At 43.2% G+C, this 19,210-nt stretch overlaps 1 protein-coding gene across 1 annotated transcript in view; it reads left to right on the top strand.

Moving 5' to 3' along the window:
- LOC140486090 (coagulation factor X-like) overlaps nucleotides 1-19,210 on the top strand; it is a 207,199-nt gene that overhangs the window by 35,575 nt on the left and 152,414 nt on the right. Inside the window, exon 7 of the mRNA XM_072584742.1 lies at nucleotides 1,800-1,917. Coding sequence (XP_072440843.1) covers nucleotides 1,800-1,917 — 118 coding nt within the window. The remainder of the gene's footprint in view (nucleotides 1-1,799; nucleotides 1,918-19,210) is intronic.

The following is a 19,210-nucleotide window of genomic DNA, read 5'->3' as shown; positions in this document are numbered from 1 at the left end:
AGCTAAGAATTTTCTCATTGGAGCGAAGAAGGGTAAGAGGTGACTTGATAGATGTGTACAAGATGATGAGAGGAACAGATAGAGTAGATAGCCAGAGACATTTCCCCAGGGCAGAAATGGCTATCATGAGGGGGTATAATTTTAAGGTGATTGGAGGAAGGGTTAGGAGATGTCAGAGGTAGGTTCCTTACGCAGAGAGTGGTGGGTGTGTGGAATGCACTGCCAGCAGTGGTAGCAGAGGCAGAGACATTAGGGACATTTAAGCAACTCTTGGATAGGCACAAGGAAGATAGTACAATGAAGGGTATGTAAGTTAGGTTGATCCTCGAGTAGGATAAAACGTCAGCACAACATTGAGGGCTGAAGGGCCTGTACTGTGCTGTACTGTTCTATGTTCTATCTACTTTATCCATGTGCATCATATCAATCGCATTGCCCTCATGAACCTTCTCTGTTACCTCATTCAAAAAGCTCCAGCAAGTTAGTTCAATATGATTTTCCCTCCGTGCACACATCAGTTTTCCCACAGTTGTCCATTTAATTATTAATTTTATCCCACATTATTATTTTAATATGCTTCCCACACTGAACGTTGGCCTAAATGGGCTGTAGTTGCTAGAATTATCTTGACAACCTTTTCTGGACAAAGGTGTAATATTTAGGGTGTAAAGATCCTCAGACACCACCTTCCAAACATGACCACTTCTGTCTAGAAGGAAGAAGGCAGAAGACCACTGCCTGCCAGTTTCCCTCTAAGCCACTCACCATCCTGACTTGGAAATATGTCACTGTTCCTTCACTATTGCTGGGTCAAAATCGTAGAACTCCCCCCAGCCTTTCAGCACTGTGATTCAACCCAGAGCAAGTGGACTGTAGCAGTTCAAGAAGGCAGCTCACCTCCACCTTCTGAATGGGCAACTAGGTCTGGGTAATTAATGCTGGCCCAGCCAGTGAAGTCCATAGCCCGCGCCCAAATCTTTAAAAAGCACACTACAGAGAGGTGGCAGAAATATCAAAGAATTCGTTTGCTTAGATATTAACATAGTACAGAAAGCATTATAGTCATTGCCCGGATCGCATTTGGTTCAAGTGTTAGTTATCCTGCCTGTACCTTAATACACTTCGAGGAGAAAGTGAGGACTGCAGATGCTGGAGGATCAGAGCTGAAAATGTGTTGCTGGAAAAGCGCAGCAGGTCAGGCAGCATCCAAGGAGCAGGAGAATCGACGTTTCGGGCATGAGCCCTTCATCAGGAAGATTCCTGAAGAAGGGCTCATGCCCGAAAGGTCGATTCTCCTGCTCCTTGGATGCTGCCTGACCTGCTGCGCTTTTCCAGCAACACGTTTTCAGCTCTGTACCTTAATACACCCAGTCCCATCACAGCCTTCCCTCCCAATAGTTTGCTATTGAATACCAACACCAGGGATTATCGAATTTTACTGTCCACAAGCAATGCTGTCAGATTCAGACGGATTATATCCCTGAGTAATATCATGTGAAGGAGACTAATTTCTGACATTGAGCACTGCCACAGAGGATTGGCTGGCTGGTGTTTTTCTTTCGTCCGCACAATCCTTTGGGACACAATAAGTTCTCTATCCATGAGCAATGCCAGTGGTGGCTATCTGCAAGTCCATGTGGTTCCAATTGCAGAACACATTGTTTGTAGAACTCCCTGATTCGGTTTCAGGGTCTTGACACTTTTTTAAGCTGCCTGTGTTCAGTTTAATGGTTTTTACTTTAAATGTTTGATGGGACCAATTAATGATTATCCTGAAGCTCTATTGAATTATCCAACAGGTTCTTTTAGTCGATGAAAATGGCAAAGGGTTTTGTGGAGGTACAATTCTGACTGAGACTTTGGTGGTGACGGCAGCTCATTGTCTGAACGAAACAGCAACCATCACTGCTGTTGTTGGTAACTATCCTTTCCTAAACTTCCTCTTTGATTTCCAATTTAAATAAACTCAATTTTACCAAGAAACAGTGAAGTAATTCTCCAATCTAAGAGTCTGTGGTTTGCAAAATATTTAGACTATGTATTCTTCTGTCCGAGAATTCATTCACATTTTGCCTCCAGTAGGGTATATTTCACCTGAAGTGGCAATGCTCATGTTATACTATTCAGTATGGTAGCAAGGGATAAACCAGGGAACAGGCTAACTTTAGTCTGTCTAACTTTAGTGATGGAGAAGCTATTGGGGCAGTTCTGAGGGCCAGACGTAATCTACGTTCAGAGAGGCAGAGATTAATCAAGAGGCTATTGGGGCAGTTCTGAGGGCCAGACTTAATCTACGTTCAGAGAGGCAGTGATTAATCAAGAACAATCAGCATGGCTTTGTTAAGGGGAGGTCATATCGGACCACCTCCGTTGAATGTTTCAACGTGGTGGCCAGATGTGTAGCTGAGGACAACACTTGGACTTCAGCAAAGCTCTTGGTAAGGTCATATATGGGAGAGTGACAGCAGAGATAAGGAGTCCAAGGAATATTTGGCAAATTGGATCTGCAATTGGCTGAGTGACAGGAATCAGAGGGTGATGGCTGAGGGGAGTTTCTCCAACTACAGTTCTGTGTGCAATGGGGTCCCACAGGGGTCAGTGTTGGGGCTCTAGTTGTTTGTGGTTTACATAAATGATTTACACTTGAATGTAGGAATGTTAGTCAGTAAGTTTGCCATTATAAAATCAATGGGGTGGTAAATAGTGAAGACGATAACCTTAAATTACAAGAAAATATAGACACTGGACCGATGGACTGATCAGCGGCAAATGGAATTCGATCGGGTTAAATGGGTGGCGATGCACTTGGGCAGTTCAAAACATGGCAAGAGGATGCATAATGAATGGTAGGACTCTGGGGAACACAAAGGAACAGAGAGATCTTGGTGTACACATCTAGTGGTCTCCTAAGGTATCAGTTGGATGAAGTGGTTAAAAAAGCATATTGTTATTTATCATTATCATATGTGCCTTAATTAACTCAGGCATAAAGTTGAAGAGTTCAAGCACAGTGATGTTGTGCTGGAATTGTATAAATTGTTGGTCCCAATTAGAGTATTGTGTACAGTTCTGGAATTATCGGAGCATTGTTAAAGTTTCAGTCGAGACGGTAAATTTTAAAAGATACAAAAGCTTACTTAAAGGGATCAGCATTCTTCACTTTTTATCAGCGGAAGTTGGAGTGGGAGGAGCGACAGCAACGACCAGTCACCTGATGGGAAGGTAAATTTTATAAGATATAAAGGTTTACCTCATGTATAAGTGGAACAGACTGAGCAGGAGTGGACATGGGACTGCTGGGTAAGTGAGGCTTTATATTGGGGTGGTTGCTTTACCTGAAACACTCCTCGGGTAGTATCTCCCACCCATCCTCCTCCTCTAGCCAAAAAGAAAAGATTCTGTGTGCCGGATTGGGAAGATGACTAGTTGCTTTTTAGTTTTTCAGTCGTCTTGTTAGGAGTTTAGACGTTCAGGCAGTTGAATGTTCCTTTCTGCAGAATGTCGGAGGTAAGGGTCACAATCAATGAGGTAAAAACAATGACTGCAGATGCTGGGAACCAGATTCTGGATTAGTGGTGTGGAAGAGCACAGCAGTTCAGGCAGCATCCACGGAGCAGCGAACTCAATGTTTCGGGCAAAAGCTCTTCATCAGGAATAAAGGCAGTGAGCCTGAAGCATGGAGAGATAAGCTAGAGGAGGGTGGGGGTGGGGAGAGAGTAGCATAGAGTACAATGGGTGAGTGGGGTAGGGGATGAAGGTGATAGGCCAGGGAGGAGAGGGTGGAGTGGATAGGTGGAAAAGGAGATAGGCAGGTAGGACAAGTCCGGACAAGTCATGGGGACAGTGCTGAGCTGGAAGTTTGGAACTAGGATGAGGTGGGGAAAGGGGAAATGAGGAAGCTGTTGAAGTCCACATTGATGCCCTGGGGTTGAAGTGTTCTGAGGCGGAAGATGAGGCGTTCTTCCTCCAGGTGTCTGGTGGTGAGGGAGCGGCAGTGAAGGAGGCCCAGGACCTCCATGTCCTTGGCAGAGTGGGAGGGGGAGATGAAATGTTGGGCCATGGGGCGGTGTGGTTGATTGGTGCGAGTGTCCCGGAGATGTTCCCTAAAGCGCTCTGCTAGGAGACATCCAGTCTCCCCAATGTACAGGAGACTGCATTGGGAACAACAGATACAATAAATGATATTAGTGGATGTGCAGGTAAAACTTTGATGGATGTGGAAGACTCCTTTAGGGCCTTGGGTGGAGGTGAGGGAGGAGGTGTGGACGCAGGTTTTACAGTTCCTGCGGTGGCAGGGGAAAGTGCCAGGATGGGAGGGTGGGTTGTAGGTGGGCGTGGACCTGACCAGGTAGTCACGGAGGGAATGGTCTTTGTGGAAGGCGGAAAGGGGTGGGGAGGGAAATATATTCCTAGTGGTGGGGTCTGTTTGGAGGTGGCGGAAATGTCGGCGGATGATTTGGTTTATGCGAAGGTTGGTAGGGTGGAAGGTGAGCACCAGGGGCGTTCTGTCCTTGTTACGGTTAGAGGGGTGTGGTCTGAGGGCGGAGGTGCAGGATGTAGACGAGATGCATTGGAGGGCAGACTTGACACCGACATTTTTTACAAACCCACCGACTCCCACAGCTACCTGGATTACACCTCTTCCCACCCTGCCTCTTGCAAAAATGCCATCCCGTATTCCCAATTCCTCCTCCTCCGCCATATCTGCTCCCAGGAGGACCAGTTCCACCATAGGACACACCAGATGGCCTCCTTCTTTAGAGACCGCAATTTCCCTTCCCACGTGGTTAAAGATACCCTCCAACGCATCTCGTCTACATCCTGCACCTCCGCCATCAGACCCCACCCCTCCAACCGTAACAAGGACAGAACGCCCCTGGTGCTCACCTTCCACCCTACCAACCTTCGCATAAACCAAATCATCTGCCGACATTTCCGCCACCTCCAAACAGACCCCACCACCAGGAATATATTTCCCTCCCCACCCCTTTCCGCCTTCCACAAAGACCATTCCCTCCGTGACTACCTGGTCAGGTCCACGCCCCCCTACAACCCACCCTCCCATCCTGGCACTTTCCCCTGCCACCGCAGGAACTGTAAAACCTGCGCCCACACCTCCTCCCTCACCTCCACCCAAGGCCCTAATGGAGCCTTCCACATCCATCAAAGTTTTACCTGCACATCCACTCATATTATTTATTGTATCTGTTGCTCCCGATGCGGTCTCCTTTACACTGGGGAGACTGGGCGCCTCCTAGCAGAGCGCTTTAGGGAACATCTCCGGGACACCCGCACCAATCAACCACACCGACCCGTGGCCCAACATTTCAACTCCCCCTCCCACTCTGCCGAGGACATGGAGGGCCTCCTTCACTGCTGCTCCCTCACCACCAGACACCTGGAGGAAGAACGCCTCATCTTCCGCCTTGGAACACTTCAACCCCAGGGCATCAATATGGACTTCAACAGTTTCCTCATTTCCCCTTCCCCCACCTCACCCTAGTTCCAAACTTCCAGCTCAGGACTGTCCCCATGACTTGTCCGGACTTGTCCTACCTGCCTATCTCCTTTTCCACCTATCCACTCCACCCTCTCCTCCTTGACCTATCACCTTCATCTCCTCCCCCACTCACCCATTGTACTCTATGCTACTCTCTCCCCACCCCCACCCTCCTCTAGCTTATCTCTCCACGCTTCAGGCTCACTGCCTTTATTCCTGATGAAGGGCTTTTGCCCGAAATGTCGATTTCGAAGCTCCTTGGCTGCTGCCTGAACTGCTGTGCTCTTCCAACACCACTAATCCAGAAAGAGGTAAGGGTCACCACTAGTGTCCCTGCTAACTGCATCTGTGGGAAGTGCACCCAACTCCAGCTCCTCGGAAACCGTGTTAAGGAACTGGAGCTAGAGCTGGATGAACTTTGGATCATTCAGGAGGCGCAGGGGGTTATTGAGATGAGTTATAGGGAGGTAGTCACACCTCAGGTACAAGAAGAAGGCAGATGGGTTACAGTCAGGGGACGGAAAGGGAACTTGCAGGCAGTACAGGGATCCCTTGTGGCCGTTCCCCTCAACAACAAGTATACCGTTTTGGATACTGTTGGTGGGGGATCTTACCAGGTTAAGCAAGGGGGCACAGGTCTCTGGTACAGAGTCTGTCTCTGTTGCTCATAAGAGAAGTGCATTGAGAAGCAGAGCATTCGTCATTGTGGACTCCATAGTTAGGAGGACAGAGAGGAGGTTCTGTGGGAATGAGAGAGACTCACGGTTGGTGCGTTACCTCCCAGGTGCCAGGGTTCATGCTGTCTCTGATCATGTTTTTAGGATCCTTGAGGTGGAGGGTAGCAGCCCCAAGTCTTGATCCATGTAGGCACCAATGTCATAGGTAGGAAGAGAGATGGGGATTTAAGGCAGACATTCAGGGAGCTCGGGTGGATGCTTGGAGCTAGAACAAACAGAGTTGTTGTCTCTGGTTTGTTACCTGTGCCACATGCTAGTGAGGTGAGGAATAGAGAGAGAGAGGAGTTCAACACATGGCTACAGGGATGGTACAGGAGGGAGGATTTGGTTTCCTGGATAAATGGGGCTCTTTCTGCGGTACAAACAGGATGGTCTTCACCTTCACCAGAGGGGTGCCAATTTCCTGGAGGGGAAATTTGCTAATGCTCTCCAGGTGGGTTTAAACAAATTCAGCAGAGAGATGGGAACTGAAATTATAGTTCAAGTATATGGGAGGTTGAGAGTAGTGAGGTCAGAAATAAGGTTTCAAGGTTGCAAGAGGGCACTGGCAAGCAAGAATTTAGTTTGAAGTCTGTCTACTACAATGCCAGGAGTATCCAGAATAAGGCGGGTGAACTTGTAGCATGGGTTGGTACCTGGGATTTCGATGTTGTGGCCATTTTGGAGACATGGATATAGCAGGGACAGGAATGGTTGTTGCAGGTTCTAGGATTTAGATGTTTCAGTAAGAACAGAGAAGATGATAAAAGAGCGGGAGGTGTGGTATTGTTAGTCGAGGAGGTATTATGGTGGCAGAAAGGACGTCTGAGGACTTGTCTACTGTGGTAGTATCAGCTAAGATTAGAAACAGGAAAGGAGAGGGCACCCTGTTGGGAATTTTCCATAGGCTTCCGTATAGTTCCAGAGATGTAGAGGAAAGGATAGCAAAGTTGATTCTGGATGAGAGTGGCAGGGTAGTTGTTATGGGGGACTTTAGCTTCCCCAATATTGACTGGGAATTCTATAGTTCAAGTACTTTAGATGGGTCAGTTTTTGTCCAATGTGTGCAGGAAGGTTTCCTGACACAGAGTGTAGACAGGCCAACAAGGGGAGATGCCATATTGGATTCGGTACTGGAGAATGAACCTGGTCAGGTGTTAGATTTGGAGGCAGGTGAGCACGTTGGTGATAGTGACCACAATTCAGTTATGTTTGCTTTAGTGATGGAAAGGGATAGGTATATACCACAGGGCAAGATTTTAACTGGGGGAAAGGTAATTATAATGTGATCAGGCAAGATTTAGGTTGCAGAGGATGGGGAAGGAAACTGCGGGGGATGGGCACAATTGAAATGTGGAGCTTATTCAAGGAACAGTTACTGCATGTCCTTGATAAGTATGTCTCTCTCAGGCAGGGAGGAAGTGGTCGAGCGAGGGAGCCGTGGTTTACTAAAGAAGTTGAATCTCTTGTCAAGAGGAAGAAGAAGATTTATGTTCGGATGAGACATGAAGGTTCAGTTAGGGCACTTGAGAGTTACAAGTTAGCCAGGAAAGACCTAAAGAGAGAGCTAAGAAGAGCCAAGAGGGGATATGAAAGTCAATGCCAGATAGGATCAAAGAAAACCCTAAAGCTTTCTATTGGTATATCAGGAATAAAAGAAAGATCGCAATAAGATTAGGGCCAATCAAGGACAGTAGTGGGACGTTGTGCGTGGAGTCAGAGGTGATAGGGGAATTGCAAAATGAATACTTTTTGTCAGTATTCACACTTGAAAAAGACAATGTGGTCAAGGAGAATACTGAGATACAGGCTACTAGACTGGATGGGATTGAAGTGCAGAGGGAGGAGGTGTTAGCAATTCTGGATAGATAAGTCCCCTGGGCCGGCTGGGATTTATCCTCAGATTGTCTCAGAAGCCAGCGAGGAGATTGCTGAGCCTTTGGCTTTGATCTTTATGTCATCATTGTCTACAGGAATAGTACCAGAAGACTGGAGGATAGCAAATGTTGTCCCCTTGTTCAAGAAGGGGAGTAGAGACAACTCTGGAAATTATAGACCAGTGAGACTTACTTCAGTTGTGGGTAAAGTATTGGAGAGGGTTATAAGAGATAAGATTTATAATCATCTGGAAAGAAATCAGTTGGTTAGGGATAGTCAACATGGTTTTGTGAGGGTAGGTTGTGCCTCACAAACCTTATTGAGTTCTTTGAGAACATAACCAAACAGGAGAATGAGGGTAAAGTGGTTGATGTGGTGTATATGGATTTCAGTAACATAAGGTTCCCCATGGTAGGCTATTGCACAAAATACGGAGACATGGCATTTAGCAATTTGGGTCAGAAATAGGCTATCTGAAAGAATACAGAGTGGTGGTTGATGGGAAATATTCATTCTGGAGTTCAGTTACCAGTGGGGTACTGCAAGGATCTGTTTTGGGGTCCACTGTTGGTTTGCCATTTATATAAATGACTAAATGAGGGTGTAGAAGGATGGGTTAGTAAATTTACAGATGAGACTGAGGTCAGTAGAGTTGTGGATAATGATGAAGGATGTTATAGGTTAGAGAGAGACTTAGATAAACTGTAGTGCTGGGCTGAGTAGTGGCAAATGGAATTTAATGCAGAAAAGTGTGAGGTGATTCACTTTGGAAGGAGCAACTGGAATGCAGAGTGATGAACAGAGAGATCTCAATGTCCATGTGCATAGATCCCTGAATGTTGCCACCCAGGTTGATAGGGTTGTTAAGAAAGCATACAGTGTGTTAGCTTTTGTTACTGGAGGGAATGAGTTTTGGAACTACGATGTCATGCTGCATCTGCAAAAGACACTGGTAAGGCCGCATCTGGAGATTTACATTCAGTTCTGGACACTGCATTATAGGAAGGATGTGGAAACTTTGGAAAGAGTTCATACAAGATTTACTAGGATGTTGCCTGGTAGGACACACAGTACAGCACTAAACTGGCAACCATTTAGGAATAAACTGAAATGAACTGTTGCCCTCACAGACCAACAATAAACTGTAATAATCTGCTAACCACATAGATCAGATATGCACTGTAATAAGCAGCTGCCCACACTGGTCAGTGATAAACTATAGTAAATGGCTGACCACACAGATTAATAATAAACTACTGCCCACATGGATCAGTAATAAACTATAATAAACTGGTCACACAAGTCAATATACTGTACAAAATGACTAACCACACAGGTCAGTGATAAATTGCAATAAACTGCTACCCACACAGGTCAGAAATAAACTCTAATTAACTGCTACCCACACAGGTCATTAATAAACAGTACAATAATTGCTACCCACACAGGTCAGTAATAAACTGTTACTCACACAGATCAGTAATAAACTGCAATAAATTGCTGCCCAGACAAGTCAGTAATAAACAGTACAGTAACTGCAACCCACACAGGTCAGTAATAAACTGCACTCCATACAGCAGTAATGAAGAGTACAATAACTGCTACCCACACAGGTCAGTAATAAACAGAACAATAGCTGCTACCCACGCAGGTCAGTAATAAACAGTACAATAACTGCGTCACACTCAGGTCAGTAATAAACTGCAATAAACTGCTACCCAGACAGGAGTAATGACTTGTACAATAACTGCTACCCAGACAGTTCAGTAATAGACAGTACAATAACTGCGACCCACGCAGGTCAGTAATAAACAGGACAATGACTGCTACACACATGGGTCAGTAATAAACAGTACAATAGCTGCTACACACGCAGGTCAGTAATAAACAGTACAATAACTGCTACCCACACAGGTCAGTAATAAACAGTACAATGACTGCTACACACACAGGTCAGTAATAGACAGTACAATAACTGCGACCCACGCAGGTCAGTAATAAACAGGACAATGACTGCTACACACATGGGTCAGTAATAAACAGTACAATAGCTGCTACACACGCAGGTCAGTAATAAACAGTACAATAACTGCTACCCACACAGGTCAGTAATAAACAGTACAATGACTGCTACACACACAGGTCAGTAATAGACAGTACAATAACTGCGACCCACGCAGGTCAGTAATAAACAGGACAATGACTGCTACACACATGGGTCAGTAATAAACAGTACAATAGCTGCTACACACGCAGGTCAGTAATAAACAGTACAATAACTGCTACCCACACAGTTCAGTAATAAACAGTACAATGACTGCTTGCCACTCAGATCTGTAATAAACTGCTACTCACACAGGTCAGTAATAAACCGTGCAATGACTACTTCCCACACCGGTCAGTAATAAACAATACAATAACTGCAACCCACACAGGTCAGTAATAAACAATACAATGACTACTACCCACCAAGGTCAGTAATAAACTGTGCAATAACTGCTACCCATGCAGGTGAGTAATAAACAGTACAATGACTACTGCCCACACAGTTCAGTAATAAACAGTACAATAACTGCAACCCACACAGTAATAAACTGCACTCCATACAGCAGTAATGAACAGTACAATAACTGCAACCCACACAGGTCAGTAGTTAACAGTACAATAACTGCTACCCAAGCAGGTCTGTAATAAACAGTACAATAACTGCTACCCACTCAGGTCACTAATAAACTGCTACCCAAGCAGGTCAGTAATAAACAGTACAATAACTGATACTCACTCGTGTCAGTAATAAACTGCAATAAACTGCAACCCAGACAGTAGTAATGAACTGTACAATAACTGCTACCCTCACAGGGCTGTAATAAACAGTATAATAACAGCTACCCATGCAGGTCAGCAATAAACAGCACAATGACTGCTACCCACGCTGGACAGTAATAAACAGTACAATAACTGCAACACACACGTTAAGAAACTGCACTCCATACTGCAGTAATGAAGACTGCAATAACTGTTACCCACACAGGTCAGTAATAAACAGGACAATAACTGCTACCCACACAGGTCAGTAATAAACAGTACAATAACTGCTACCCACTCAGGTCAGTAATAAACAGTACAATAACTGCTACCCACACAGGTCAGTAATAAACAGTACAATAACTGCTACCCACGCAGGAAAGTAATAAACAGTACAATAACTGCTACTCCCAAGCCCCGTATAAACAGTACAATGACTACTACCCACGAAGGTCAGTAATAAACAATGCAATAACTGCTACCCACACAGGTCAGTAATAAACAGTACAATAACTGCTACCCATGCAGGAAAGTAATAAACAGTACAATAACTGCTACTCCCAAGCCCCGTATAAACAGTACAATGACTACTACCCACGAAGGTCAGTAATAAACAGTACACTAACTGCTACCCACGAAGGTCAGTAATAAACAGTACAATAACTGCTACCCACACAGGTCAGTAATAAATAGTACAATATCTGCTACCCACACAGGTCAGTAATGAACAGTACAATAACTGCTACCCACACAACTCAGTAATAAACAGTACAATAACAGCAACCCAGACAGGTCAGTAATAAACAGTACAATAACTGCTACGCACGCTGGACAGTAATAAACAGTACAATAACTGCAACACACACGTTAAGAAACTGCACTCCATACTGCAGTAATGAAGACTGCAATAACTGTTACCCACACAGGTCAGTAATAAACAGTACAATAACTGCTACCCACACAGGTCAGTAATAAACAGTACAATAACTGCTACCCACTCAGGTCAGTAATAAACAGTACAATAACTGCTACCCACACAGGTCAGTAATAAACAGTACAATAACTGCTACCCACGCAGGAAAGTAATAAACAGTACAATAACTGCTACTCCCAAGCCCCGTATAAACAGTACAATGACTACTACCCATGAAGGTCAGTAATAAACAATGCAATAACTGCTACCCACACAGGTCAGTAATAAACAGTACAATAACTGCTACCCATGCAGGAAAGTAATAAACAGTACAATAACTGCTACTCCCAAGCCCCGTATAAACAGTACAATGACTACTACCCACGAAGGTCAGTAATAAACAGTACAATGACTGCTTGCCACTCAGATCTGTAATAAACTGCTACTCACACAGGTCAGTAATAAACCGTGCAATGACTACTTCCCACACCGGTCAGTAATAAACAGTACAATAACTGCAACCCACACAGGTCAGTAATAAACAATACAATGACTACTACCCACCAAGGTCAGTAATAAACTGTGCAATAACTGCTACCCATGCAGGTGAGTAATAAACAGTACAATGACTACTGCCCACACAGTTCAGTAATAAACAGTACAATAACTGCAACCCACACAGTAATAAACTGCACTCCATACAGCAGTAATGAACAGTACAATAACTGCAACCCACACAGGTCAGTAGTTAACAGTACAATAACTGCTACCCACTCAGGTCACTAATAAACTGCTACCCAAGCAGGTCAGTAATAAACAGTACAATAACTGATACTCACTCGTGTCAGTAATAAACTGCAATAAACTGCAACCCAGACAGTAGTAATGAACTGTACAATAACTGCTACCCTCACAGGGCTGTAATAAACAGTATAATAACAGCTACCCATGCAGGTCAGCAATAAACAGCACAATGACTGCTACCCACGCTGGACAGTAATAAACAGTACAATAACTGCAACACACACGTTAAGAAACTGCACTCCATACTGCAGTAATGAAGACTGCAATAACTGTTACCCACACAGGTCAGTAATAAACAGGACAATAACTGCTACCCACACAGGTCAGTAATAAACAGTACAATAACTGCTACCCACTCAGGTCAGTAATAAACAGTACAATAACTGCTACCCACACAGGTCAGTAATAAACAGTACAATAACTGCTACCCACGCAGGAAAGTAATAAACAGTACAATAACTGCTACTCCCAAGCCCCGTATAAACAGCACAATGACTACTACCCACGAAGGTCAGTAATAAACAATGCAATAACTGCTACCCACACAGGTCAGTAATAAACAGTACAATAACTGCTACCCATGCAGGAAAGTAATAAACAGTACAATAACTGCTACTCCCAAGCCCCGTATAAACAGTACAATGACTACTACCCACGAAGGTCAGTAATAAACAGTACACTAACTGCTACCCACAAAGGTCAGTAATAAACAGTACAATAACTGCTACCCACACAGGTCAGTAATAAATAGTACAATATCTGCTACCCACAAAGGTCAGTAATGAACAGTACAATAACTGCTACCCACACAACTCAGTAATAAACAGTACAATAACAGCAACCCAGACAGGTCAGTAATAAACAGTACAATAACTGCTACGCACGCTGGACAGTAATAAACAGTACAATAACTGCAACACACACGTTAAGAAACTGCACTCCATACTGCAGTAATGAAGACTGCAATAACTGTTACCCACACAGGTCAGTAATAAACAGTACAATAACTGCTACCCACACAGGTCAGTAATAAACAGTACAATAACTGCTACCCACTCAGGTCAGTAATAAACAGTACAATAACTGCTACCCACACAGGTCAGTAATAAACAGTACAATAACTGCTACCCACGCAGGAAAGTAATAAACAGTACAATAACTGCTACTCCCAAGCCCCGTATAAACAGTACAATGACTACTACCCACGAAGGTCAGTAATAAACAATGCAATAACTGCTACCCACACAGGTCAGTAATAAACAGTACAATAACTGCTACCCATGCAGGAAAGTAATAAACAGTACAATAACTGCTACTCCCAAGCCCCGTATAAACAGTACAATGACTACTACCCACGAAGGTCAGTAATAAACAGTACACTAACTGCTACCCACGAAGGTCAGTAATAAACAGTACAATAACTGCTACCCACACAGGTCAGTAATAAATAGTACAATATCTGCTACCCACACAGGTCAGTAATGAACAGTACAATAACTGCTACCCACACAACTCAGTAATAAACAGTACAATAACAGCAACCCAGTCAGGTCAGTAATAAACAGTACAATAACTGCTACGCACGCACGCCAGTAATAAACTTCTACCCAGACAGGTTAGTAATAAACAGTACAATGACTGCTACCAACTCAGATCAGTAATAGACAGTACAATAACTGCAACCCACACAGGTCAGTAATAAACAGCACAATAACGGCTACCCACGAGTGTCAGTAATAAACAGTACAATAAGTGCGACCCACACAGGTCAGTATTAAACAGAACAATAACTGCTACCCACACAGGTCAGTAATAAATAGTACAATATCTGCTACCCACACAGGGCAGTAATGAACAGTACAATAACTGCTACCCACACAACTCAGTAATAAACAGTACAATAACAGCAACCCAGACAGGTCAGTAATAAACAGTACAATAACTGCTACGCACGCACGCCAGTAATAAACTTCTACCCAGACAGGTTAGTAATAAACAGTACAATGACTGCTACCAACTCAGATCAGTAATAGACAGTACAATAACTGCAACCCACACAGGTCAGTAATAAACAGCACAATAACGGCTACCCACGAGTGACAGTAATAAACAGTACAATAAGTGCGACCCACACAGGTCAGTATTAAACAGAACAATAACTGCTACACACACAGGTTATTAATAAATGGTACAATGAATGCTACCCGCGCAGGTCAGTAATAAACAGTACAATAACTGCTACCTACACAAGTCAGTAATAAACAGTACAATAACTGCTACCGATACAGGGTCAGTAATAGACAGTACAATAACTGCAACCAACACAGGTCAGTAATAAACAGTATAATGACTGCTACCCACACAGGTCAGTAATAAACAGTAGAATAATTGCTACCCACGCAAGTCAGTAATAAACAGTAGAATAACTGAGACCCATGCAGGTCAGTAATAAACAGTACAGTGACTGTTACCCACGAGTGTCAGTAATAAACAGAACAATAACTGCTACCCACGCAGGTCAGTAATAAACAGAACAATAACTGCTACCCACGCAGGTCAGTAATAAACAGTACAATAACTGCTACACACACAGGTCAGGAATAAACAGTACTATAACAGCTACCCATGCAGGACAGTAAAACGCTGCTACCCACAAAGACCAGTAATAAACAGTACAATAACTGCGACCCACACAGGTCAGTATTAATCAGTACAATAACAGCTACCCACGCAGGTCAGTAATAAACAGTACAATGACTGCTACAAACGCAGGTCAGTAATAAAATGTACAATAACTGCTGCCCACACAAGTCAGTTATAACCTGCTATCCTGACAGGTCAGTAATAAACTGTACAATAACTGCTATTCCTGCAGGTCAGTAATAAACTGCTACCCACACAGGTCAGTAATAAACAGAACAATAACTGCAACCCACAAAGGTCAGTAATAAACAGAACAATAACTGCAACCCACAAAGGTCAGCAATAAACAGGACAATAACTGCTACCCACTCAGATCAGTAATAAACAGGACAATAACTGCGACCCACTCAGATCAGGAATAAAGAGTACATAAACAGCTACCAAATCAGAGCAGTAATAAACAGTACAATAAATGCTACCCATACAGGTCAGTAATAGACAGTACAATGACTACTACCCACACAGGTCAGTAATAAACAGTACAATGACTACTACTCACACAGGTCAGTAATAAACAGTACAATAACTGCTACCCACACAACTCAGTAATAAACAGTACAATAAAAGCAACCGGCACAGGTCAGTAATAAACAGGACAATAACAGCAACCCACACAGGTCAGTAGTACACAATACAATAACTGCTACCCATACAGGTCAGTAATAAACAGTACAATAACTGCTACTCACGCAGGTCAGTAATAAACTGCTACCCAGACAGATTAGTAATAAACAGTACAATGACTGCTACCAACTCAGATCAGAAATAGACAGTACAATAACTGCTACCCACACAAGTCAGTAATAAACAGTACAATAACAGCTACCAAGAGTGTCAGTAATAAACAGTACATTGACTGCTACCCACACAGGTCAGTAATAAACTGTACAATAACCGCTAGCCACGCAGGTCAGTAATAAACAGTACAATAACTGCTACCCACACAGGTAAGTAATAAAGAGTAGAATAACTGTGACCCATGCAGGTCAGTAATAAACAGTACAATGACTGGTACCCACGAGTGTCAGTAATAAACAGTACAAAAACTGCTACCCACGCAGGTCAGTAATAAACAGTAGACTAACTGCGACCCACACATGTCAGTAATAAACAGTACAATAACTGCTACACACACAGGTAAGTAATAAACAGTATGATAACTGCTACCCACACAGGTCAGTAATAAAAAGTACAATGACAGCTACCCACACAAGTCAGTAATAAACAGTATAATAACTGCTACCAACACAAGTCAGTAATAAACAGTACAATAAGTGCTACCCACAAAGGTCAGTAAGAAACAGTACAGTGACTGCTACCCACACAGGTCAGTAATAAACAGTACAATAACTGCAATCCTCATAGGTCAGTAATAAACAGTACAATGACTACTACCCACGAGTGAAAGTAATAAACAGTAGAATAACTGCGACCCAAGCTGGTCAGTAATAAACAGTACAATAACTGCTACCCAGGCAGGTCCGAAATAAACAGGACAATAACTGCTACCTACGCAGGTCAGTAACAAACAGTACAATAACTGCGACCCACACATGTCAGTAATAAACAGTACAATAAATGCTACCCATACAGATCAGTACTAAACAGTACATTGACTGCTACCCACACAGGTCAGTAATAAATAAAACAATAACAACAACTCACATAGGTCAGTAATAAACAGTACAACATCTACTACCCACAGAGGTCAGTAATAAACAGTACAATAACTGCTACCCAGTCAGGTCAGCAATAAACAGTACAATAACTGCTTCCCACACATGTTAGTCATAAACAGTACAATAACTGCTGCCCACATAAGTCAGTAATAAACTGATACACAGACTGGTCAGTAATAAACAGTACACTAACTGCTACCCACAAAGGTTCGTATAAACAGGACAATAACTGCTACCCACGCAGGTCACTAATAAACAGTACAATAACTGCTATTCACGAAGGTCAGTAATAAACAGTACAATAACTGCAACCCACTCAGATCAGTAATAAACAGGACAATAACTGCGACCCACTCAGATCAGGACTAAAGAGTACATAAACAGCTACCAAATCAGAGCAGTAATAAACAGTACAATAAATGCTACCCATACAGGCCAGTAATAAACAGTACAATGACTACTACCCACACAGGTCAGTAATAAACAGTACAATATCTGCTACCCACACAGGTCAGTAATGAACAGTACAATAACTGCTACCCACACAACTCAGTAATAAACAGTACAATAACAGCAACCGGCACAGGTCAGTAATAAACAAGACAATAACAGCAACCCACACAGGTCAGTAGTAAACAATACAATAACTGCTACCCATACAGGTCAGTAATAAACAGTACAATAAATGCTACCCATACAGGTCAGTAATAAACAGTACAATGACTACTACCCACACAGGTCAGTAATGAACAGTACAATAACTGCTACCCACTCAACTCAGTAATAAACAGTACAATAACAGCAACCGGCACAGGTCAGGAACAAACACGACAATAACAGCAACCCACACAGGTCAGTAATAAACAGTACAATGACTGCTACCCAAAAATGTCAGTAATAAACAGTACAACAACTGCTACTCACTCAGGTAAGTAATAAACTGCAATAAACTGCCATCCAGATGGGAGTAATGAACTGTACAAATACTGCTACCCTCACAGGTCAGTAAAAACAGTATAATAACTTGTACACACGCAGGACAGTAAAAAACTGCTACCCACAAAGGTCAGTAATAAACTGTACAATAACTGCTATCCACACAGGTCAGTAATAAGCAGCACAATAACTGCTACCCACGAAGGTCAGTAATAAAGAGTACAATTACAGCTACCCATGCAGGTCAGTAATAAACAGCACAATGACTGCTACCCACGCAGGTCAGTAATAAACAGTACAACAACTGGTACCCACGAAGGTCAGTAATAAACAATACAATAACTGCGACCCAGACAGGTCAGTAATGTACAGCACAATGACTGCTCCCCACTCAGATCAGTAATAAACTTAGCAATAACTGCGACACAATCAGGTCAGTAATGAACTGTAATAAACAGCTACCTTCTCAGGTCAGTAATAAACAGTGCAAAAACTGCTACCCACGCAGGTCAGTAATAAACGTTGCAATAACTGATTACCAGGAACATCAGTACTAAACAGTGCAATAACTGCTACTCACGCAGATCGGTAATAAACAGTACAATGATTGCAACCCACTCAGATCAGTAATACACAGTACAATAACTTATACCCACGAAGGTCAGTAACACACTGCTACCCAGACAGGTCAATTAGAAACAGTACAATAACTGCTACTCACACAGGTCAGTAATGAACAGTACAATAACTGTTACCCATGCAGTTCAGTAATACGCAGTACAATAACTGCTACCCACACAGGTCAGTAATAAGCAGTACAATAACTGCTACCCACGGAGGTCAGTATTAAACGGTACAATAACTGCTACCCACACAGATCAGTCATAAACTGTTACCCACACAGCTCAGTAATAAACAGTACAATAACTGCTACACACACTGGTTAGCAATAAACTGCTACCCAGACAGGTCAGTAATAAACAGTACAATAATTGTGACCCACTCAGGTCAGTAATAAACAGTCCAATAACTGCTACCCATGCAGGAAAGTAATAAACAGAGAAATAACTGCTACCCACTCAGGTCAGTAATAAACATTACAACAACTGCTACCCACTCAGGTAAGTAATAAACAGTGCAATAACTGCTACCCACTCAGATCAGTAATTAACAGTGCAATAACTGCAACCCACTCAGATCAGTAATAAACAGTGCAATAACTGCTGCCAACGCACGTCAGTAATAAACATGTCAATAACTGCTACTCATTCAGGTA

The sequence above is a fragment of the Chiloscyllium punctatum genome, chromosome 15 (assembly GCF_047496795.1).
Source record: "Chiloscyllium punctatum isolate Juve2018m chromosome 15, sChiPun1.3, whole genome shotgun sequence".
In the NCBI taxonomy this organism is placed as follows: Eukaryota; Metazoa; Chordata; class Chondrichthyes; order Orectolobiformes; family Hemiscylliidae; genus Chiloscyllium; species Chiloscyllium punctatum.
Note: the sequence above shows the minus strand (reverse complement) of the source record. Positions and strands in the feature narration are given on the sequence as shown.